Below are 25,084 nucleotides of genomic sequence, written 5' to 3' on the forward strand. Positions count from 1 at the left end.
GGCGGCGGGCAGGAAGGGGGGGCGGCAGCTTCCCGCCGCGCCTCTCGTCGTCCCGGGCGCTGGGGCGCGGAATGGCCGCCGCCGTCTAGCGCAGGGACCGCGCCGCTGCCGCCGCCGCCGCCATGGGCCGGGAGTCCAGGTGAGGGAAGCGGGCGCCCCGCCGCCACGGCCGGCCTGGCCCGCGCCGGGGCTTGCGGCTCCCTCGGGTGGCGGCGCGGTGCGGGTGGCTGCGCGGGGGGAACAAAGGGCGGCGGCGGGCCCTCCTGGCCGGCCCGGGCGGCGGGCACGCTGAGGGCCGCGGCGGGCCGCCACGGCAGGCCCCGGGGCCGGGCCCGGCGCGGGGAGCGAGGAGCTCGCTCTGAGGGTAGGGCTGGGTGGCTCGGGGCTCCGGGCCGGGCTTTAGGGCCCCGGCGGGCCGCGCGGGCTGCGAGGAGGGGCCGCGCTCCCCTGGGAGCCGCCAGGCTCCGGCCGCCGCTGTGAGGAGCCGGCGTGGGTCGTGGCCGCGTGTCTGGGCCCGGGGCGCGGGGTACAAGCGCCTGGCTGGGGTGCGAGGCGTCGGGTCCGAAGTGCCGAACCCCTCAGCCTCTCTGAGCCCACCTGGCCTTTGCTGACTCGTTTTAAAATAATGGTAATGGCGTAATTAGCCGGGTGGACTTTTTTTACCTGGATTAGACCTTTTTGCGTGTTCTTTTTAAGTTTATGCAGGATCCCGTATCTTTTGTCCGCTCGTAGCTTGTATAAACACCTGATTAGGTGTTGTAGCCAACTCAGCAGGAATGTGATCGTGTACTTTGTGTGTTTCGGGTCAAGCCTGTGCTGCCGGATGATGTGGAGCTGCTCACACCTATCAGGCTTTAAACCAACTCCATAATTTGCAAGTGCCGTTGTGGTATATGAGTCTGTTTCCTACTTTAATCTAACCATCAGATTTTAACACTAAAACTGTGACACAGTAGTCCCCGCATGCAATTGTCCCTACGCTGTAACAGCTTCCTAGATCCATAACTGAGATTTATACTGAGAGAGGCGGATGAGTTGAAATTTTAACAACCAGCTTGGGTTCAAATTAGTGATTCAGTGAAGAGCTGGGTGCTCCCACAGACGTGTCTAAATTAGTTTCAAACTAGCTAGAGCAGCAGTTGTTGCCAACAGGACACCGTTAGAGACTCGGGCTGCAAAATCTCCTGGGAACTGAATGCCAAACTGCTGGCACTGAAGCTAGCAGGACTCTGTTGCTTACCACAGTACAACTTCTCTTCTGATAATGACAAGTTTCTTCTGTTTGGGCTAAAAATAATGTTAAAAGTGGGTTTAAACTTGTGTTAATTTTCTATTTTAATAGCTACAAAAAGTTTTTAAAGTGAAGAAATGGTAAGAGGGTGAGAGTGAATGGTGGGTGGAGATGGGTGGGGTGGGCTGCATGTGCTGGAGTTGATGTAAAGAAATGTTCCTCAGACTGGGCTTTTGAAATCTGTAGTCATATACTCAGCTTTCTTGCACACTGTAGAGGAAAACTTAAAAAAAAAATTTAGGTTTCTAAAACTAAAAGATTAGAAAGGGGGGAAAGTATGGAGCAGATCCCGTGGCATTTTGTGACAGAGATGGGAAAGAAATTAGAGATGTCTAACGCTGACATGTTCTTTGCATTCAATTATACTGCTGATAGGCAGTGTATGGACATCATGCTGCTACTGTGCTGATTCCAAATGTACACGATACCTAAATATATCAAAGTGCTGAAATAAACTATATTATTTTTAGTGCCGATACTGTTGTAATACAACCCTGTGTGGCAATGACAGAAGGGAAAGAAGGAGGTGGGGGGCTTGAGGTCTTGCCTTCTCTGCTTCTTCCTGCTTACCAAGCCTGGCTACTAGGCTTGTCAGGAGAAGGGGTCTGTGAGTCCTGGGCTACAGGAGGGAACAAGGGAATTATTCTGGCGTGGTGACTGAAAATCAGGAACTGGAAGAGGAGATGGTCACAGTCGAGGTCCCTCTGTGACTTGTACACTCAGCTGAAGAGTTTCCTAGAGAATTCCTAGCCCTGCTCTCTCCCACAGTGTGGTTGGGATAAGAGAGCATTAATGAGGGGAGAAAAGGAGACTTCCATCTCACACCCCTCAAGCCTTGCTAACTTCTTAAAGCTTCTGTTGTGATGTTTGATGATGTTACAGAATTTCTTTTGATGTCAGCATTGTAAAGGCATTGACCATTGCTGGGTCGCATATGCTCAGGGTTTTATGTTTCTTTAATTGCAGTTAGACAGCTTTTCCATTCAGCAGAGGTGTAATTTACGTAGCTTACCTGGATAAAAATTATATATTGTATAAAAAGCAACAAAGAACAGTTTTATTTGTTCAGCAAATTTTGAGATAGCTTCAAAGAATCTTTGTCTTTTCCTATGTATAATGGAAATCAGTGGATTTCTGAAAAGGAAATGGTTCTTGATGTTGTAGTGTTGTCATGATGTGCTTATAGTAGTACTCTAAAACCAAAAATACAACCAAGTAATCCCTCTAATTTCAGCATCATTAGGAGTATATGTATATTAATCAGTTTGGCAAGATGATCACAAATACTTAGAAATGTAAAAAGTCCAAGAAATTAAGATAAATAATTCTTTTTGTCCTGTCCACCTAAATATGACAAATATCCTTTAACTGCAAATTGTTCTCACGGTCATGTTCATCTTTTTTTGTGAATTTACAATGCAGGCATTATCGGAAGCGCTCTGCGTCACGTGGACGCTCTGGTAGCCGTTCCAGAAGTCGTTCTCCATCTGACAAAAGAGGAAAACGTGGAGAAGACAGACGCTCTAGAAGTAGAGATCGAGAACGTAGACGTGAGAGGTCACGTAGTAGGGACAAGAGAAGGTCTCGGTCACGTGACAGAAAGCGTCAAAGGTATGACTTACCAATTCCAATCAAAGTACATAAAAATGCCTGTCATCTGAATATTGATGTTTTCCCACCGTAATTAGTTACTTTGCTGTTGTTAATGATAGATTTTACTATGCTTAACATTTTCGCTTATTAAATGGTTTCTAGCTACTGGTGCTGGAGTTTGTAAGCTCTTAGTGGTCTTGATGATTGTTGGATTCCTTTTACAACTTGTTCCTCAATAGCAGGCTAAAATTAGACTATGATCACATGCTAAACAAATACAATTTTGTTCTGTGGCAGACGTTCAAGAAGTAGAGAAAGGGAACGGAGCCGAGAGAGAAGAAGATCCCGGAGCCGAGAGAGGAGGCGCTCTAGAAGCAGAAGTAGAGGTAGACGGTCTCGATCCTCCAGTCCAAGCAAGAACAGGAAAACAGAAAACAGGTATTTGTGTTCTTTAATTACAATCACTGTCATAGTGACAAAATATGGTAAAACTGTTGGTAGCATGGAGGGAATCATCAGGCAAAACTATGCAAAGCTTTGGTGTGTAGAACAAGGAGAATATTATGTGAGCGTACTGTTATGATCTTTTCCCATTCCTCAATGTGTCTAACACAGTTTGTTGTGAGAATGTTTCTGTAAAAGAAGGAGATCCAAGTTGTGGCAGCTAAAAACCATGGTTAACTTTCAAGTTAAGACTGAGCTTCATTCTGGAAGTTTTGCAGTGCTTCATTGTTATCTCAGGTTCCAGTATCAATAAGTAGTGTTTTGTGTCCCAGCATGCATGCTCAAATTAATAAAGAACAGGTGCCCTCTAGCACAGGCATTACATTGAAGTATAACTTTCTTTGAACTTGTAAATTACTGGAGAATAGTAAGTTTTAGTTACCAGATCTGCTCCAGTGCAGTGTTCTCAGTGATGCACTGCATCGTTTTCTTTCTCAGATAAAGCACTTTATTTCTTTGGAAGCATACAGGGCTTTAAAAAAATAAGGGTAGGATAGTAGCAGGGGATCTATAAACAGCATCGTGGCATCTATAACAGGAATTTCTAAACTGTTCTCAGTGCCACTGATTGTACCTGAGCTTAATGTTTCATCCATTCTTTATACAAAAAGTGTCTTAAAGAATGTAAGCCACTGAAGTTTGGAATCTGCTTTTTTTAATGATTTTTGTGCAGAAAAATAAAATGTATAGTGTAATACTTCAGAGGAGCTCAAGGAGTCTGCTTTGGTAAAGCCACCACCTGTTTATCTGCTGTTTGTTGAATTCCGTAGGTGTGCTTAGTGCTGCAATCAATATGGATTTGACAAGTACTAGTCTTAGGGGTTTACAATCAAATAAACTGTCTAGTAAATAGACTTAGTAAAGAGCTGAACCTTGAACTCTTCTAGATGTTGACTTCAGAAATGTGTAAAAACTTACTACAGGTCATGTTCTTTTACGTATATTTTAATGGAATTGTCAGATATAATTACAAACAGCGTATAATCATGCTATACTGTAAAATGAGTGGGAAGTCCATACGTTGTAACAGCAGTCTGTATAAAGAATAAGCAGGTTGGTGACAATCTAGAAATTGTGAGAAGCTGAAATCGCGGTGTCTTTTGGAATAAGCATATGGTTTGTATTAGAACAGCCCAATGAAAAAGGCTTAATGAGATTTAATTGGCTAAAGTGAATTTTACCTTTGTTATAATGAGTTAGCACATGTTTGGTTTGGATGCCTTTTTTTTTTCCTTTTAATTGGAGGCAAGTAAGGATAATAAAATCTGTGATAAATGGGTTTTGTATGAAATGCAAATCTGCACGTTACGTTTGAGTTACATAAGTAGCTTTTCCCAGGGAGAGGTGTTTTTATGTCTTTCAGCCAGTACTGTATGCTTAGGGGGACGTTCAAACTTCCATGGCAAGATGCTGGATCACTTTACCTTTCTCTAGAAAGTCAACAAACAGGAAATTTTTAGTATCTCTTTTCTAACTGCTATCTTCAAGGAGGTGTAAGATAAACTGAAGAACCACTAGAGTATCAATTGTAAGTGTTCTGGAAATGAAGCCTGCAACTTCCCCCTATAAAGAAATGAGAAGAACAGAACCAAAGCATGTGAATTGGTGGATTGCAATAGATTCTACATTTCTGGTAGTTAAAGGGAATATTTCCATGAAATGGAAAGATTCTCTGGGAGTCAGTGTGCTTTGTAAGGTATTTGAAAACATCAACATGTACAGGGTGTTCATAGTTCTGTTTCTATCCAGTACATGTGTATCCTCCCCCTGAGAAAAGCTGTTGTGTTCTAAGAAATCTTTGATCTTACCTTTCAGATCAAGGTCTAAAGAAAAGACAGAAGGTGTGGAAGTTTCCAAAGAAAAGAAAAAAGACAAAGAAGACAAAGAAGAAGAGAAGGATAAAGATGCTACCACAAATACCGTGGCCACTGAGGTAGAAGCTTTTAACGCTTATAAATTTAAAAGATAGAATTTAAACCAGGAATTAAGTTAGCCATAGATTACTGCATTAACAACAGAAAACCTGTTCTTAGAGGTGGACAAAATCCCCGCTGATTGAGAGACTATTCTCTTCACTAACACAGACTCCTGTCACGGGGTATACTTCCAGTTCTTGGCATAAGAAACATTCTTCTCAATTCAAGATTTCGAACTGCTTGGACCGCAAGCCACAGACAAGCGTGAAGGATCTCTCATTTTTCACATATTAGGCGTCAGTAGAGGAGCTGAAAATTTTTTTTGGCCTCTGGACCCAGGCAGGAATCAAAAAACAAAGGGAGAGGGAAGCTCACTTTGCCTTGTTCCATAACATGAAAAGATGTGCCTAGATGAAGAATTCCCAAAGTAGCAGTTTTAGCTCTAGCTCTAACTCTTCTGAACCAGCGCATCATTACTAACCTTCCTTTGTTCATAGCGGCTGCACTGTCAGTGAGGGCTCCCCAGGCATAAACCTACCACAGGTTTTTGTACTAGAAGGACTTTTGGAAGTAGAGGGTAACGTGATAATTCTTTAATCTTTTATGGATCAATGGCTAAAATGAGTGGAAACTCACTGGTGTGAGTTACAATATTTTTTTCCAGTAAATAAAGGAAAGTTTAATTTGCTATTATCTTAAAAATTATATACCAGCTACTATGATGAAAAAATAAAATAGTTAACGGCATTTCTTACTTGAAAATGTTATAGTTGATGTTAGTATTTTTCATTTATGCTGTTGTGATAAGTTTGTGGATGTCCAGTCTTCTACGGCATGTTCACACAACAGTTATATTTGTTTGAAGAAGTATAGGCTAAAGCCAGTGGCCATTAATTTTCACTATTTGGTTGTTTTTTATCATAGAATTTTGATCAGAACAAACTAGAAGAAGAAATGAGAAAACGAAAAGAAAGAGTGGAGAAATGGAGGGAAGAACAACGCAAGAAGGCTATGGAAAACATAGGAGAACTGAAAAAAGAAATCGAAGAGATGAAACAGGGGAAAAAATGGAGTTTAGAAGATGATGATGGTATTTAACTTGTTATATATAACAGTTAAAATACTTTTGTTCCTAATAATATTTTTATTACATTATCTTTAAAGCATTTAATTACTTTTCAGAATGTGAACTATAAAATAACAAAGCCTAAATCTGGTCATGGCTTCAAGTGGTTTAAGATACAATTGAGATTAACAAACTGGAGAGATTTATATGAGGAAAAATGATACAGTAATAGAAGTGGACTGTAATTATTTCGGTAGACTAATAATTTAACACGTGAGCACTTTTCTCTTTCCCTGTCTGTTTTATTCCCATCTTTCTTGCTCATATTAGATGATGAAGAGGAAACTGCAGAAGGAGAAAAAGAAGGCAATGAGGTTGAAGATGAAGAGTTAGATCCTTTGGATGCTTATATGGAAGAAGTAAAAGAAGAGGTCAAGAAGTTCAATATGAGAAGTGTGAAAGGTGGAGGTGGGAGTGAAAAGGTAAAATCACTTATTAAGATTTCTTATCTTTGTCTTTTAAAATAGCTTTGTGTTTTAATATCAAAATGACTTTGAAAAAAAAAAGGGGGGGAAAGTGCAAAAAAGCAAGAAGTAAGTTAGATGCACTTAATGCCTGTTTGTCTTAACTTTAATTTCCTGATGTTTTTATCAAGCTATTTTATCAAGCATTCTTCTGATAAAAGTTCACTGAAGGAAGTGAAAAAAAAAATCCAGCATAATGCATTTAGAAGTCCAAATATTCTGTATATTTCATACAGTATGTTTTTTGTTTTATATGATAGCGCAATAATTTTTCTTAACTGTTTTTGTAGAAATCCGGACCAACTGTTACCAAGGTAGTAACCGTGGTGACAACGAAAAAGGCAGCTGCAGAGTCAGAAAAGAAGAAAGGGGAGCTCATGGAGAATGACCAAGATGCAATGGAGGTAATGGAAGTGTCTTATATTTCTACTATGAAAAGGCAATGAGCCTCTTAAAAAAGGCATGAGAATGAGGATAGTCCTGGGATTTTTCCATCTCCTAGGAGATAAACATTTAGTTATTTAATTTGCAGAACCACGGTCGCAAGGTTTTTCATCTTGCGCAGTTTCTTGTTACTTGTACTGGTTTGTTTTTTTTTCAGAAATGACCATCACAGCTTTATTGTTCAGAGGCAGTGTTATAGAGATGAGAACTGCATGAGTGCATCAGGTTGTCTGGCTCTGTAATTGTTCTTAACATGACTGGGCTGGTGTATGTCACATGTAGTGTGTGTTCAGTTCACTTTACTGAAATTGGGCAGGCAGTCCTGGTGATCCTGTGTGTGAATGACCCACGAGCTAGTATAGAGTGTTTACTTATGCAGCTGCTCAGTCTGCATGTTCAGTCACATGTATCTAATCTGAAAAAAATGGGGTTTGTGTGTTACAGTTCTGCTGAATTTCTTTGTAAGTATAAATATATTAAATTCCAAAACACCTGTAAGTTATGGATCTCAAAACACTTCATAAATCATAATGAGACATCTCTTTGAGCACTAATGAGAGGTAGATGTTCTCATTTTACAGCTTAGGAAACAGTAGAAATGAATTTGATTCTGCCTAGGGCTTCAAAATGTTATGCCAAGTCATGTGTTCTAGTAGACAGCACCCTAAACCATATTTATAAACGTTTTCTGTTACACTGGCTGTAAATAACAAATGTGTTTTAGTAGGAAGAGGTGGTACAAGTAGGTAAATGTCAGCTGCCCTCTCTGGATGTGTGTTCGATGAACTGGTAGATCTCCCTGTAGTCTTTACAGTGTGTGATTTTTTTGCACGTTGAGCAGTGGCAGATTAGCATGAATATTGAATTTTAACGGAACATTGCTCTGGGATTCTCATAGAGCCATCTTGCTCAGTGATTGGACCTGAACTTCTCAGAATTACTCTTCTGTGTCCAAACTGCCTTCATAAAATGCTTTCAGGAGGATAGGAATATTGAGTACTTAATGTGGTTGTGTGTGGTGTTGTAGGCCTGAATAGCTGTTAAGGTTATGGGTATGTTGCGTCCGGGAGATCTTAGAGAGACAGCCTTGCCCGAGACGTAGATGAGATACCCTGCTAGCGCTGTAGCTCAACTAGGTTGTCCCAAGCTCTGTGTTGCTGCAGTTGCAGTGTTAGTAGTACTTGATTAGTTTAAAACTGAGTTGGATGCATCTGTCAGGACTGTGACTGCAGTGGGAATCCAATCAGCAGTATGCTGGCTGGATTTTTTTTCTTAGTATTTTCTTCCTACTATTTCTGTTGTATGGCAGTGATTATTTCTGAATGACAGGGCTGGTAGTTAGCATTCATAAAGTCTTGAAAGTGATACGGAACACGGTGAAAGTTAAGGTTTAGGAGAAACACGAAAGAAATGGATGAAAGAACAATTGGGACTCTCCTTAAACTGAGAGCAGGTTTTCAGTATCTGGTCTAATAGGCTAAGGAGTAACTGTTGTTTCTGAGTAAAGTTCCTCTGTAAATGAAAAACCAGAGCCTCTCAGAATACCATTCATCCTAATTTGCGCACAAATTGTAATCTATACAGTATTCCTCAGAAGAGGAGGAAGTTGATCTTCAGACTGCCCTGACCGGCTATCAGACCAAGCAGAGAAAGCTGCTAGAACCAGTGGATCATGGAAAGATAGAATATGAACCTTTCAGGAAAAACTTCTATGTTGAAGTACCAGAACTAGCTAAAATGACTCAAGAAGGTAAGGACAAATACAACCAGAACACCTTGGGTAGTATTAAAGAAAAGAATGATGGATTTTGTGCAAAGAAACAGCAAATTCTTTTGGAATATAAAGAGCATTTGGAGCAACTTGGTATAGAAAAACACTGAATCAGATCACTATTACTGATAACTTCATATAATTATATATGAGGCTTTGATTGAAAAATTCACCCAAGTCCTTTCCACCTACCTCCTGTGTTATGTGTAATAAGCTAAAAGCTGTTTTTCTGGTGGTGATAAAATTAGTATTTCATGTTCAGGGACAGATCAAGAATATTTTGATCAAGGCAGTGGAGAAATGTCAAGTTTGACTCTGTTGTAATGCAAACTCTATTTCAGAGGTGAATGTGTACAGGCTGGAGTTGGAGGGAATTACGGTCAAGGGAAAAGGCTGCCCCAAACCAATAAAAACCTGGGTACAGTGTGGTATTTCCATGAAGATTCTCACTGCTCTCAAAAAGTAAGCAAGCAAGCACGTTGTGAACTATATCATGCTTGATTTTGCTGTGTTCTATCATACGTTTATGAGAAAAACCTTTTTCTTTGTTGCATAATGCAACATGTCCATGTTTGTAGATGTTACATACATAGTCATCAGAGGGTTTATCACTCAGTATTGAACTACTGTTATAAACTATTCCTTCTGCCATTTTTATCATGCTTTTGCTGCTCATTTTTAAGCTGTATTTTTTGAACGGCACTGATATGTATATGTAAATATGAATATGCAAAATTTTTAGCATGACTTTGTGATTCATATCTGTCAAATCCTATTTTGTTCTTAAAATATCTTTTTTCCTTTCTTTAAGACATGGCTATGAAAAGCCCACTCCCATTCAAACCCAGGCTATCCCAGCAATTATGAATGGACGCGATTTGATCGGCATTGCTAAAACAGGAAGCGGAAAAACTATTGCATTTCTGTTGCCCATGTTCAGACACATTATGGATCAGAGAGCGTTAGAAGAAGGAGAAGGTCCCATAGGTACAAAGCTTTTATTTTCAAAATCGCAATTTAAATAAATAAAAACTCAAGCATACGCTTTAGAAGGATCTTCAGTTATTCTCTTGGTTATAGGGAGGAATGCTTACTTAATAATGTCCATTAATGAGTGGCTCTTTTTTTTATTTAATTAATGATCACCATGCTATTTAATGTTGTTTGTGATCACTGTGCTATCTAATGTTGTTTCAAGAGCACTTGCGTGTCCATGTATCTGGAAGGGAGACCTTACTCCTTTGATTTTGAAACTTTGACCAAACTTCCATCCCATCCTCATACTGTCTTAATTCTTTTTCTTGAAATTACATTTTTAAAAATAAGTAAATTGCTGTAAACATCATTACAAAATACTAATTTTTCTTGTATAAATAATAACTTCTCTTATATTACAATGTATGATGAAAGTGCTTTGCTTTTCAGCTGTCATTATGACACCTACTCGCGAGTTGGCTTTGCAGATTACCAAGGAGTGTAAGAAATTCTCAAAGACACTTGGCCTTCGAGTTGTCTGTGTTTATGGAGGAACAGGAATCAGTGAACAGGTACACAAGACATACCTTACTTGTCAAATAACTCTTGAGCTTTATTAGTTAATGTTACTTTCGCAGTGAATTTAGTCCCTTTCTCTTTCCCATAAGTCCATACATTTACAGCCTTCATTATGGATTTTCTCTGTGTGAATGGTAGTAATGCAAAAGCTTAAGCGTTTGCACATAACTTAGCCTTAAACATACTGATCTTCTTGAAAATTCTCAAGTATGGTCCTTAGAAGTTTCAGAGTGTTTCTTTTTATGTATGTACTGAGCATGGCAGTAATTAAACTATTAGTGGGGTGTGGTAGTTTGAAAGTTATTAGAGAAGCTTTATTTTTATGAGTGTTCCCCTCAAGATACCAGAAACTAGAAAATGTTAACTTTGGTTTATTGCATATCAAATATTGCATGTTAGAGTAATTTAGAGATTAATTTCAAGGGGTTACCCCCGCCCTGTTTATGAAAACAACAGGAGCGACCGTCTGTGATGGAACATGGTTTATTTAGTAGCAGTTGTCCCTGATCTAACACGTGACATTTCTTATAGGCCCTTAACTGTATAGAAGTCATATCCCCATTATAACTGCTTCAAGTGGTAGTAATTTAGGTTGTCAGAGGTTACTCTTTTGGAAAACAAAGTTTTCCAAAGACTTAAGGAAATTGCTAAGTAAAATCTTTACATAAACAGTTCACATTAGTAGAACAGCTGTATTACACTGTATGTTGTTTTCTTTTTTGCAAGTTGATACATGTTAAAAAAAAAAAAAGCACACAAACACTCTAATAGTTTGTTTATTATGCTTTAAAATTAGATAGCTGAACTCAAAAGAGGTGCTGAAATTATTGTTTGCACACCTGGACGTATGATTGACATGTTAGCAGCTAACAATGGTGAGTAGAAAACCTTTTCCTATGGAGAAATTTTTATATTTGTTGTGTAATTCTAACAAATTCAAAAGATCATGTATTTTGATAAATGGTCTTATGGAATTTTCCTATATCTCTTCAGGCTGCACTATCTAGCTATTGAGAATATATAGCACTAATGATAGGTTTAATCATATATTGGTTTGACTTTTTTGGGGAGGACAGGAAATACTACATTCTTGAAGAGTTTCTGAGAATGTTTATCATTGTTAAACTTAAAATGTGCTGGTCCAAATTTTTTAACTTGAAGTCATTTAGATAAAGATTATATAACAGTTGCTTGTTTTGTCTGCCCATTGATCCTTATTACTGTTAGCGTAGCTCAGCAGTTACCCACTTTTACTTAAGAGCATCTGACTTTGCCTTTATCTGTTGGTTTTAAGAAACAAACAGACAAAGAAGCCCTCCCTAAATAACTGTTCAAAAGTAAAAAGAACTGACCTTACATCAAATATTCAGATTGATTAAACTGAGCCACTGCAGCTTTAAGAGGTTTTGTCCTAGTGTAACCATTGCATGCTTATTAGATAAAGTTTTATTATTAAATTATTCCACATCAAAACCTCTACTAAACTGTTGACATTATTTAACTTCTGTGGAAAAAGTACCTTCAAGACATATAGAACTGGGCTTCCAAGACTTAAATCGTCAAAGGTAGGTACATTAATGCTGTTCCCAAGTAATTTTACAAAGTTATTATTTGGGGATGAAAGTGTTAAGGTGTTACATAGATATGTAGATTTTAAGAAGTATTTATTTTGTTCCTTAAGTATGAATTCCGTATCTTAAAAAAAAAATGCAGCGCTAAATCTCTAAAAAATAATTTGAGGATTCAGCTACAATTTGCTGAAGCTAAAAGGACCAAATCCTAATGCAGTTTGATAGGCACAAGTCTAAGTGATAGTTGTAGAAAATGTGAAAAATCTGTTCCACTCTGAGAGCATTTGACAGTGTCACTCCGCAGTTGTTTGGAACTGAATGTGTTCACATGTTTATATCGTTTGAGAATATGATTCTTAAATCCTTCAGTTAAATCCTTCTCATGAAGGGGAATCTCTTAGCTATTTGTTTGGGAAGGGTGCTAATTATCCTGTCCATCATCATTTCAAAATGTTCACAGATAGGCAACTTTCTTATTTTGTTTCCAGCTGTCCCAGAGTTTGGGGTGGTTCTTAATTTTAAATTTAGTAGTGTTACTGGGTAGGTTTTAATCTTTATATATTAATTTTGAAAAGACTGCTTACTCTGTTTTATGCGTATTATTAGCAGTTAACTAGAATTAGTATGATTATCCTCAAATAGTTATTTCTAGCTCCAAGGAAGCATTACAGATTATATGTATAAAAGGAATTTTTCTGAGGCTGCAACAGTTAGCACTGGACTTTGCCTTCCACACATGCGCTGTAATCTCTAATATGTTTTTTTCTAGGTGGCGCTGTCAGATAATGGCTGATGTGGCTCCTTGCTTCATCTCAGTCTTAGTTTTATGATGTGTTTTGGCGAGGGCAGTTTTCTGAATTTTACAGGTTCTTCTGGCCCTATGATGGTATGCAAGAGAAGAGTTTGACAAAATAAAGGGCCTTGTGCATACTTACACATTTCCCAGAATGTATATGTGATTAAAATGAGAACATTAAAATTCACATTTAGTGAATTTTTTAAAAAAATTAATTAATGTCTTTGTTAGAAGATAGTGAGACTATATAACATTTTAAAAAAAATATTCCTGAGGGAAACTAGATTTCCATTTGATTTTGTTTCCCATGTGTTTTTTCCTCTCCTTTCACAGGTCGGGTGACAAATCTCCGTAGAGTCACATATGTTGTACTTGATGAAGCAGACAGAATGTTTGACATGGGTTTTGAGCCTCAGGTAATTAATGACATGAGTGGCATTGCCACAAGATGTTATTTTCCACTTAAAGGATTTTGCAATGCTACATTATTATTACACTGCCAATGAGCGTTCAAAAAGATGTGCTACATATGGACAACAGTTTAAACTGAGACTTTATTTTTTCTATTATCCTCGCATGCTTTGTTTTCAATGAATTCTTATATAGCTTAGATTTTCCTGTAATATACTATTTTTTTTTTTTTTACACGCTTGTTTTGGATACTTGTGGCTGTGTTGTAGCCCTCTGTAACCCCTTGATGTCATATTAGTAGTTGTAGCCTGCTTATAAAGTCTTTGATGTCTCCTGGCAATGTCCTGCAGGAGACAGGAACAAAATGTTGGAAATGTTGGTGACAAATTACTTGCTGGCAGCTTTGGACATCCAGCACTCTTTCAGTTGTCATCAGGCTATATTGTCCTCCAAAACTAGGAGAATTGCTTTGTTTCATCTCTGGAGCTGTAGGGTTTTTGCTGCATGTCTTAAGATTTCTGCTGGGCTGGTGTCGGGTTGCTTATTGCCACTCAACTTCCTTTCGAATCCAGCAAGTTTTGCCTGTCTTCCAATGCCAGCACCTAGGTCCCACGAGCAAATCTGTAGAGAAATGCTTTGTAGTCTGTGTGTAGTGCAGGTACCACCTAGCTTTAAAGATGGCAGCTCTGTGTGTGTATGAAGTTTAATTACAGCACTTGGGTATTAACAGGGAATATTCTCTTAAACCAGGTTATGCGCATTGTAGACAACGTCAGGCCTGATCGTCAGACTGTCATGTTCTCTGCTACTTTTCCCAGAGCTATGGAAGCATTAGCTCGGAGAATCCTAAGTAAACCTATAGAAGTGCAGGTCGGAGGCAGAAGTGTTGTCTGTTCTGATGTGGAGCAACATGTTGTGAGTATCACATGTCTGCCTTGCCCATCTTCTCATTTACTTGCAAAAGATTATTTCCAGTAATATTGAATATAAACCAATATATCCACAGAGCTTTTATTTTTAGAAGTTTAGTGACCTTATTAAACACGAACTCAGAATAAACTAACACCCTAATTTGCAAATATAATGTGATCACTTTTTAAAAAAATCTTGGTTTTATACCACTAAGCTGAACAGCAGTTTTGCCACTAGCTGTGGAAACAGCCTGAAAAAGTCATCTCCTGTTCCTGATTTTTATTTTTATGCACCCTGAATGTGTTTAATGACTTAAGGTACAATTCATACTCTTTCTACTTTGCTTTTGTGTGTCTTTTTCCAGATTGTCATAGAAGAGGAGAACAAGTTTTTGAAGTTACTGGAGCTACTGGGACACTATCAGGAGAAAGGATCAGTTATCATATTTGTAGATAAACAAGAACACGCTGATGGGTTGTTGAAAGATTTAATGAGAGCATCTTATCCTTGCTTGTCTCTTCATGGAGGTAATCTGCAATCTTAAGGATTTATATTAACAACTCCAAACTAGAATATTGGTATTCAGTAGTTATAAGGAGAAAGTACTTAGTTCCTGTATAGTACCAGTTATTATCTCTTCCTAAGCAGGCTTTGCTTTATAATTGGGAAGGATATTTGTCTCTTAATTTGAAATAGACATGATAGTTTCCATAATTACTCTTTTTGTTGTTCCCTGTGAGATGTCATTGGATGCCAAATCTTGACTCTGTGCAACAGGATTGTTACTGAGAGTTAACACCTCTCGGGGACTATTACTACTTGTTATTGTAGAGTAGTGAATGCCATTGGGGGAGTACTACATGATATTTTTATTTGAGATTCCACAATAATAGCAGCTGTTGTTTCACTTCTCTGCCATCAAGTAGTAATATAACAGAAGTAGTTTAATAGCAAGAGGAGGAAGTCTTTTTAGAATATTGTCCATCCCAGAGTATTTTAAAACTTTCTATATATAATGCTTTTAAAAATACGGTAACCAATAACTACAAAACCACTGTTCATTTAGTGCAGCAATGGAAGAGGGAAAAATATACTCGTTCTTTTGAGATTTCTGTTGCCTTTAGAGAGCAGACACAGCCTCCAGATGAGGTCTCGATTGAATATAAGAAGTTAAATAGAAAATCATATTAAAGAAACTTTTGAGGATCTTGGTATGGGAAAACATCTTTTTGTAGTGGAGAAACTAAAAGTTTTGTTATTCTGGATAATAGACTAAGAGATTTATTATTCTGGCTAATGTATGTTGCCTGTGAAAGTGTGAAAGTATTGAAATTTTATTTGCATAGGCTTTTGGTTGTTTGAAGTTGAAGGGTGTTTTGACTTGCGTACAAATTCTTTTGGCTCAAAGCAGAGCTTTATAATTAACTGTTTTGTCTGGTTTCTTGCAGGGATTGATCAGTATGACAGGGACAGCATAATTAATGATTTCAAGAATGGAATTTGCAAACTTCTGGTGGCCACATCTGTAGCAGCAAGGGGCTTGGATGTAAAACAGTTGATGCTTGTGGTCAATTACAGCTGTCCCAACCATTATGAAGATTACGTGCACCGAGCAGGCCGAACTGGACGAGCCGGCAATAAAGTATGGATAATCAGTTGCCTGTTTTGGTTATTACTGAAAATTTTTCCTTATTTGTTGCTTGATCAAGGTGTTCCCAAGGGATAGCTACAGAGGGAGTAGTTTATGCTTTCTAATGGGAAGAGGGTTTTCCTTTACAGTGCATCTAAGGTTTTTGAGTGATCATCTGTAAAATATATTCTGGATTTTAGCGCTATGAAAGTTGGAACTTACCTGTTCTTCTGATGTATGAATGTTCTTTTAAATACCATTTGTGGCTGAAAGTTTGGGTGTTTTTCACTGTTGGAAATGTGCCCTACTAAATTTATAAGATTTTATTTTCCAAACTTTTAACCATTACAAGATTGAAAGGAACTTCAGTTTCTGCCATCTATGGTTGATTATGGCTGTAGCAGCTTCCTGGGAAATCACATTATTAATTCTACATAAAGAAAGTTTAAGCATGAATATTGTGGTTACTTTTATTGACCAGAACAACAACATCTGTGCAAGGGTGCTTCAATAAATTTAGAGATAAAGTGTCTTTAGACATTTTTCTTTACTATCTTTTAAATTAATTTTGACCAGGGGTATGCATATACATTCATTACTGAGGATCAGGCACGGTATGCTGGTGATATCATTAAGGCTTTGGAATTGTCGGGGAATCCGATTCCTACTGATTTGGAGAAGCTCTGGGCTGACTTCAAAGACCAACAGAAGGCTGTAAGTAATTCTTTCTTCTGTAGCGGGCTTTGGTCTGGGTTTAATGTGTATGCACGTGGGTCCCGTTGTATAGTATACATGCATGAGTCATCTCGCTGACTTCATTGAGAACACATATGTATGCTTAGGTAAGTGTATAATTGTTGTCAAGATTGGGATCTTGAATGTCATTTACAGGACTGTTCTTGATAATTTAAATATTGTCAGCTGGTGTGCGATAGAGAAATGCCTACTGTATAAGAGGCACTTTGGCTTCAATCAAAATTCACATAAAAGATAATGAAGTTCTTTCACGGAATTTGTATTATTATTTCTAGAGCTCTCACCATCAGAGGATCTTGCTCATGCTGAGAAGAGTGACTTCGGAGTTTCTCTGATATAAAAACTGGAGGGGATTTTTTACTGCATTTGAAAAGCATTTAAAATGTATACTTAAAGAAAATTGTTTCTATCTACTGAATTAACATAGCTTTTTTACTACACTTCATTGTAAAATACAGTTTTTAAAATTTGAAGAGCTTTCTAAATGTGCGAGGATTTGCTTTTTAAAATAAATAACTTGAAAGTTATTTGTATAATTTTATAGTTATTTTATGACTATCAGGATTTTAAGCTTCTAAGTATGAAAATATATGTTTTTGTTTTCAGGAGGGAAAGTTGATTAAAAAAAGCAGTGGATTCTCTGGCAAAGGTTTTAAATTTGATGAAACAGAGCAGGCTTTGGCTAACGAAAGAAAGAAGCTACAAAAAGCAGCTCTTGGCTTGCAAGATTCAGATGATGAAGACACAGCTGTTGATGTAAGCACCTGAAAATAAGATTTGCATTGCTTAAGGATTTCCAATATATTTGGGTTTTCCCCAGTAGGTTACATAATACGTTGCAGAATGCATGGATTTTTGTTACTCCATGTCCTACGCTACTGACTTAATTAGTTAAATTCCATGAGTAGATCTGTATGTATTCTTCGATATAAAAGATACATAGCTTTGTGGGTCAAGATCTATGAAGATCTTGAAAGTCTCTTTCTGACTTACTGGTATTTTATATGTAATATATGTAGTTATGTAAATGTCGCAGAAATTCTTTTCTTTGTAATACTAACCTTGCATAAATGAAATAGAACAATTGCCCTCAATTACAAACATTTTTTTTACTTGCAGTGTTTTAAAGAAATTAATAGTAGCCTTTTCTATTTCTAAATCCTTATTAGAGTCCTTTCTTAATGATTGTTAGACTCCTTTTCATGACCTTGAAAGTAAACACTGTGTTAAAACTTTTTCCTGGTTATTAGATCCTCTGTTCCTTTTGTTGAGTTGTAGTTCTGGGCAGGCTTCTACCATTTATACAAGATTTAATTCTTTAAAAGCATGTAAACTAAATGCACCTTAGTGTTTTCTTTCTTTAGGATGATAAGATTATCTAATGGTAAATGCAGTGATCTAATAATTGTTATTTTCTTTAGATCGATGAACAAATTGAAAGCATGTTCAATTCAAAGAAAAGAGTAAAAGACATGGCAGCACCAGGAACATCAAATGCTCCTACACCGTCAGCTGGGAATGCGGAAAAATTGGAAATTGCTAAAAGATTGGCTTTGAGAATCAATGCCCAGAAGAATCTTGGAGCAGAGGCACAAGTATTGGTCCCCTTCCACTTTAAGGTCAGGCTCTTTACAGAGCAATTTTTTTCTTTTTCTTTTTCTTTTTTTTTTTTTTAAATAAAGGTTGTTCAGTTCTCTGTTCTGTGGCTGCCATTTTATTTAGTGTTTCTGCACACTCATAACCTACTGCATTATTTAGCTCATTTGTTCTGGGCTTAACTCAGTTATAAGTTGTAGGATATGTAATTGAGCTAATATCATAATAAGATTTAATACAGAACTGGAAATGCTTTGTCTGCCCTGGCAAAGAGTTAACTCATTACTGATAAAATTACACAATTAGTTGCAGACATCTTTCTCTGCTGAAGCGTGTGATATACAATCCATTTAGATTTAGGTTAATGTGGTCTGGAATGTCCAAAGGTATTTTGAGCTGAAGATACAAAAGATCAGTAAGATCTTTTCTATACAGGTGTGAGGGGAGCTATTGAGGGGAAGGACGGAAGAGAAAGAGAAGTTTGGAGAATGTATTTGTTATGTGGACAGTTACATTACATAGAAAGCTTTAATGAAACCCTTGTTGGTTTACATAGGAGTTCTTTTGCCTACCTTGTTCTCAGCATGAACCTATTTTTTTACAGGATGTGATGCAGCAGGCTACAAATGCTATCCTGAGAGGAGGCACAATTCAAGCTCCTACTGTATCTGCCAAGACCATTGCAGAGCAACTGGCTGAAAAAATCAATGCTAAGCTCAATTATGTGCCCATAGAGAAGCAGGAGGAAGAGAAACAGGATGGAGGACAAAACGAATCCTTTAAGAGATACGAAGAAGAATTAGAGATCAATGACTTCCCACAGGCAAGTAACCATTTTGCTATAATCAAGTATAAATGACCATTATTTAACAAAGGCTATCTTCATAGCTTAGACTATGATTATACCAATAAAATATTTTGTCTCTATTTCCTATCATACCTAGTTGAAATTACCACATTATCTGTGATTACTTCTCAGCTTGTAGATACACAATGCTTTGCACATATTCCAGAGAATATCAGAAAAACAAGCATTCCTTATCATACAAAAATCGTTTCACCCTCTGCCACTGACTTCTCTCATATCCAAATCTTTGACACTGTCTGGCATTTTGTTTCAAAAGCCATACTACTGTGACTGGTACTACCCTTTGCTTTTTTTATTACCTGAGTATTTTTGCCATTCAGAATATCATTGTTCTAGTCTACCTCATCTGTTATTTTGAGGATTTACGTTCCATAGTATCAAGCACAAATTCCTTGTATTTATCTTTGAGGTTCTGCCCAGGTTTGCCTTATTTTATCAAGTTGTTGTGTTATTAGTTTGTTACCCTTCCCTGTCAGAAATCCTCTTAATTCTTATCCTAAGTGGTTTCTCATTCATAGAACATGTTCTAGATTTTATAATCTTGCTAAGGATCCTTCTAACCCTTTAAGGATTTGCTTGCTAGGTACAAAACATTGCCTGCTCATAATGGCTAGACAGATAACCGTTCTGTTGTCTGTGTATGCGTGTCTGCAAATCTTGCAAAACTGTAAATCTTCAGATTTTTTTTTTTTTAGAGCTGCACTAGAGAAAATAGCTCTCTTCTGATCTTCTTTTTGTTCTTCAATATTTTGTAATATCTTCTCTGAAACACAGATGTATATATGGCAGTTCATCAGTGAGAATCATCACTGCTCATTACAGCCCTGGAAAATCTTTATAAGGGAGAGGGACTCGTATTGTGTGCATGTGTAATACTGAACACAGTGCAGATCTGAGATGACAGAGATAAAGTAAGATAAAATGATCGCCTAAAGCAAGAATGTCCGCTGACTGCTTAAACTTTTCTTACAAAAGTACTACGCCACCATTCAACACCATCACATGAGCAGTACAATACAGATAGGGTAGCCTTCCTGACTATGGGTGCAGTCATTTCTGAGAGTCAGATTAGTGCTGGTAAGGTACCTCTTGTAGAGAGAATATGTAACAGGCAAAGTTTTGATCCAGGGACATACAACTTGCCTTTAGAGGCTGTATTCCAAAGTTGGCTTCTGGAAAAGCTGTGGTTTAAGGTAGGATACACGGTATGTTTGCTCAGCCTACCAGAACTGAGAAAGCAAACAGGGACTGGAGGGGATCGTTCCTCCTGTCAGAAGTAGCTTTGCCTTCACGCCAAGGCAGTGTGAGCTTCTCCAGTCTTGTCCTAAGTCCTCTAACTTTGAATGCCAGAGCTCACCATGACAAAAAATTGTCTTGGTGTACAAGTAACTTATAACAATTTACTAGATACTTTCTAGGAATTTCATTGTCTAAATGAATGGGATGCATTTATCATAATGAAATATTTTTGAGGATATTGTACAGATTTGGGACAATTTGTACAGGGTTCTGAAAAACAGCTGGCACTGTTTATTCATTAGGCTTTATTTATGGAGATTTTTAAGGTTTACTTATTTTTTTCTTTAACCAATGAACTGTGTAGAAATAAATGGCATTGATTTTGTTAAAGGGAAGTACTTGCAGCCATTAACAGTATATGTTTGCCCTTGAAGTCTATTCCTGTACAAAAAGTGCTAAATAAAATACTTGAGTGCTGCTTCAGAAAGTCACCAAAAAAATTTACAAGTTTTGAACTTTGGTGTAGCAAAACGGAAGGTCTTTAGGGTTCTGGCTTCAATAGTACTAGGCATCCATTCTCTTTTCTCCTTCTTCCATAACTTTATCTTTCTGACACAAGAGGCAGATTTTTTTTAAATATACTTACATAAAAATAACTGGCTAAAATTTCAATCTGCATTTTTCAAGTAGAGTGCCGTGTTTTCACGGCACTTTTTCACAGTGCTGTGTTCCTGTTTGTCTAAAATGGCAACTAACCTTTGGGTTGCCATTTTGTGTGATGCCTTTCTCCTTGTTGATCCGCCCATATCCTTTACCTTGCAGACTGCCAGATGGAAAGTTACCTCCAAAGAAGCGCTACAGAGAATCAGTGAATATTCTGAAGCTGCTATTACAATCAGAGGAACTTACTTCCCTCCAGGCAAAGAACCCAAGGAAGGAGAACGAAAGATCTATTTGGCTATAGAGAGTACGTATTCTTTTTATAAATGTTTCAATGAAAGATACGACTCTAGTTTTTTAATTAGACATGGAATCTCTGTAGTCGTAGTGTCTGGATGCTCAGTTACAGACCCACTGTAGTTACTTTGCAAATTAATATAGTTACTACAGAAACGCTCGTTTATCTTAATACACTTTGTCAAATGATCCATGGGGATCACAGAGATGCTTCTCCTGAGAAGACTGACCTGCCACAGAAAAACAGCAAACATGTATGGAATCAGTTTGGAGGAGAGGGAAAGAAGAGAGGAAAAAAAATAAATCAGACTAAGCACAAAGATGTCTGTGCCAGTGTGAAATAAGGAAGCAAATGGAATTGCGTGGGTTTTGGCTGTTAAAGGTATAAGAAATTACATCAACTACTACAACAAAAACTTTGCAAATCTCATGATGGTGGAGTAGAGGTTTTTCTCAAAGAAACCTCTAATCCTAGGTATTTCTGAATAGTGTAATTTATGACTGTCTGTTTTAAGTATTTTCCTTAAAACAGAACACAGTCTAGCTGTGGCAGTCTATACAATCCTAGAGTGTTCTTCAGCAAATAGTTGAGAATATTCAGCAAGTTCTACAGTGTTTCTGAAAATAGCCAGCAATGTTTATTCTGTAGGCTTCACATACAGAAAGTGTTTAAGATGGTAATATTTTTTTTGTCTTCAGGTGCCAATGAACTGGCTGTACAGAAAGCAAAGGCAGAAATCACACGACTTATAAAAGAGGAGCTCATCAGATTGGTGAGTGAAATATCCAGAATGCAGAGGGAAAGCGCCTTAATTTACGCTTTATGAGATTGATTTCTACAAATGTTAATGCTCTGGCATACATTTTTATTAATATCAGGCACTGGAGCCTATAGGTCTCAAAAACAGTTTCATTGAACAGCCTAGAAAATATATTACTGTGTTCAGTCAGCCAGACATACGGCTGTTATCCAGCCAGCAGATGGAGATAACACATTAACAGAGCGTTTTGACTGAAGACCCCTTAAAGAGTTAGGTCCAAATACATTTCCTCATTTCAGCACCATCAGGCGGGGGGGAGGAGGAGAATTCCCCTCATTTTAATACTTTATATGTGTTGAGAGATTTGTTTTGCTGTAGGTTTACAGCGTAGCCAGATACTAATCAGCCATGTTCAACATACTCTGTTTTCAAATAAGATACTGTCTTGAGAAATCATATTTTGAATTCTCTGGTTGAAGAAACCTTGGCTTTCTCTAGAATAACCTTCAGTGATACTACATTAGACTTGACAGTGTCTTTGGCTTTTTCTCTTAAGCAGCCTTTCAAATCAGCAGTCAATTCCAGTGGTCTTGCTGAGCCATTATTGATAGTTCTGTTTCTTTTTCAAAATTGTTGACCTCCCCATAAAAATGTTTTCCAAAGGAAGGAGATTGCTAAGGAACTGCTTATTCACATGTAATGTGGATTTGTCATTAGTGGGGTTTTATTGCAATTCATTTATCCATTTTCACTTTTAACTGTGATTATTCTCTCCTTTATTTGCAGCAAAATTCATACCAACCAACCAACAAAGGAAGATACAAAGTTCTATGAGTATTTGGAGTTATCTGTCTGCCAGTGGCTGGTGCGTGAAACTTTGTGGCTTCTGTTGTTTTTGCTGTTTACACTGCTTATTGTAAATTAAGAATTTTTTTATTTTGTCTTGCGGACGTTTTTTAACAGAAAATTGATACTTGCTGAAACATCTTAATTCTCTCCACTACAGTTATCAGTCTTAAAGCAGACCAGTTTTGGCGGAGCATGATTTAATTTAAAAGTGCAGTTTATATACTTTTCATCATAAAGAATATAAAATAAAACAGATTTTAATTTTCCTGACAGACTATACTGTTAAGTAAATTAAACAATGTTGGGATTTGTGTTGGAAATCGTTGGAATGTACCTGCTTCATATTGTGGGGATGGTTCACGCCATATCAGTTTATACTGGAAAAATGATAAAACACCAAAATAAAGGCAGGATTTTCTCCTGATCCATAGCATCTCTCTGGCTGGTTCCACACACATTCATTCCCTGTACAAATGTCCCTCTAAGGTCAGAGAGTCTTGCAGTGATCAGAGTAGAGAATTTTATCCAGAAATACTTGAGGTCTAGTTTTAAGATCTTCTTATCCTTTTCACGTCCCATTTTGTCTTTATCATCCAGGTAATAGAATGACTCTTTGGGGTTTTTGTAAAGTGAAATGTTTTGTAGTATGAAAATAGTTCTCCTGGTTTTTTCTAAACATCAGAATTTTAGGATTTGATTTTTTTCCTCATTCTCTGACATAAGAATGAAAGCCTGTTTAGTTTAAAAAGAAATTCTCGGAAAAAAAGATAAACCTCTTTTGTAATGAAATATGACTTTGTCACTTTTTTATAGTGTTCTTATATATACATTTAATGTGATTTTTCCCCCAGGGTTGTTGTCTTTATTACTGTTAGGACATGGCTTTAAGTAAAAATGAATAATGATATTTATGAGTGAATTCCACAAATATTGACTATCACTGCAGTCAATAAGCTACTGGGACAGGCAAGACCTTTCTTTTTGAGGTCTCATCCCCATAACCATTAGTATTCACGATGGACACTTACTACTCTTAAGCATTTAACTTTCCTGGCTACTGATCCGGAGCCTAAGCGGTAGCAATTTGAATCGTCTCATTCTAGCAGCTGCAAGACTTTCAAGATGATGACTTTCAAAAGGACTTTTGTAGAAAGCTTTTCTTACCTGACATGTTGAGAAGAAATGTGTCATTTTAAAACAGCTGTGTATATAAAACTGCTTTAACCCTGGTGAAGACAAATCATACAACCTGCATCATGGCTGTAAAAATTCACAACTTCTATTTCCCAACTTCAGGTAATTCAAATGATTATTTCTGTTTGCATATAACTGTCTGTTACTCTAATGTCAGTGTACCTTATTTGCAATCCAGGAAAGGAAAGTTATGATTATACCAACTGAACAGCGTACAGTTAGGATAAGAACACCCAGTACTTGCCAATATTAATACAATGAGTAGAACAAAGAGAAGAAGCACACACAACAACACTTCTCAGAATTTAAAACAAATCTCAAACTAAAGCCCCATGGTTCCCTTTAAATACATAAGGTTTCCTTCTGTTAAGAACTGGGTTTTGATATGTTTCATACAACTTGTTTGTTGAATTGTCTAACTTTTGACAGTGTCCCCCCAGAAGAGTGACAGAGTTTGTATTTAATGAAGAGCACTTTCAAGTTTGGACAGTCTGACACGTCTTTAAAAATCTTGTTTCAAAATGTTCATATATATATCGGTATCTCCTAAAAAAAGGCATGATGGAGAGATTTTTGTGATTTCCAGCTTTGCATTGTTGGATTTCAGAGATGCAACAATGTATAATCTTTAACTTCCTGGGGTTTTTAAATGCAATGTCAATATTCCTATGTTTTTTAAATTCCAGCAAAAATAAAAATAATTTCAATGTATATTTTTCAGAAACTGTCTTTCTGAATAGCTCATCTGTTATCTGCACTTATGTTGCTTCTGCGTTTTTTTTCCCATGACAGTTAACCTTGCACTTTCTGGAGTAGGGTGATGTGTACAGTAACTAGTGCTTGTGTTTTTCTGCTAGAAATGCAATGAGATGCAGCTCAGA

General features: G+C 37.5%; 1 protein-coding gene across 2 annotated transcripts; it reads left to right on the forward strand.

Annotated features, from left to right (window-relative positions):
* Nucleotides 1–11: 11 nt before the first annotated feature.
* On the forward strand, nt 12–24,741 carry DDX46 (DEAD-box helicase 46). 2 transcript variants are annotated; one of them, XM_075510766.1, is made up of 24 exons: nt 12–139; nt 2,714–2,902; nt 3,182–3,322; nt 5,204–5,321; nt 6,229–6,394; nt 6,701–6,852; nt 7,185–7,298; nt 8,923–9,088; nt 9,451–9,571; nt 9,921–10,096; nt 10,535–10,656; nt 11,460–11,538; nt 13,364–13,446; nt 14,192–14,356; nt 14,718–14,880; nt 15,802–15,995; nt 16,560–16,697; nt 17,346–17,495; nt 18,161–18,358; nt 18,940–19,158; nt 21,265–21,409; nt 22,099–22,172; nt 22,947–23,025; nt 24,113–24,741. In XM_075510766.1, exons 1-23 carry the CDS (start codon nt 123–125, stop codon nt 22,992–22,994), a joined length of 3,138 nt encoding a protein of 1,045 aa, XP_075366881.1. In that variant the 5' UTR covers nt 12–122; the 3' UTR covers nt 22,995–23,025; nt 24,113–24,741. The 2 variants fall into 2 exon arrangements, with proteins under 2 accessions (XP_075366881.1, XP_075366880.1); XM_075510765.1 differs by having other exon boundaries at nt 22,947–24,741.
* The last annotated feature ends 343 nt before the right edge of the window (nt 24,742–25,084 follow it).

Source organism: Mycteria americana, chromosome 8 (assembly GCF_035582795.1).
Source record: "Mycteria americana isolate JAX WOST 10 ecotype Jacksonville Zoo and Gardens chromosome 8, USCA_MyAme_1.0, whole genome shotgun sequence".
Classification (NCBI taxonomy): domain Eukaryota; kingdom Metazoa; phylum Chordata; class Aves; order Ciconiiformes; family Ciconiidae; genus Mycteria; species Mycteria americana.

Excerpts from the sequence above, each read along its gene's own strand:
- DDX46 (XM_075510765.1), top strand. Across the intron at positions 9,572-9,920 it reads ATTCTCACTGCTCTCAAAAA|ACATGGCTATGAAAAGCCCA; the intron begins GTAAGCAAGCAA and ends CCTTTCTTTAAG. Across the intron at positions 14,881-15,801 it reads TTGCTTGTCTCTTCATGGAG|GGATTGATCAGTATGACAGG; the intron begins GTAATCTGCAAT and ends GGTTTCTTGCAG.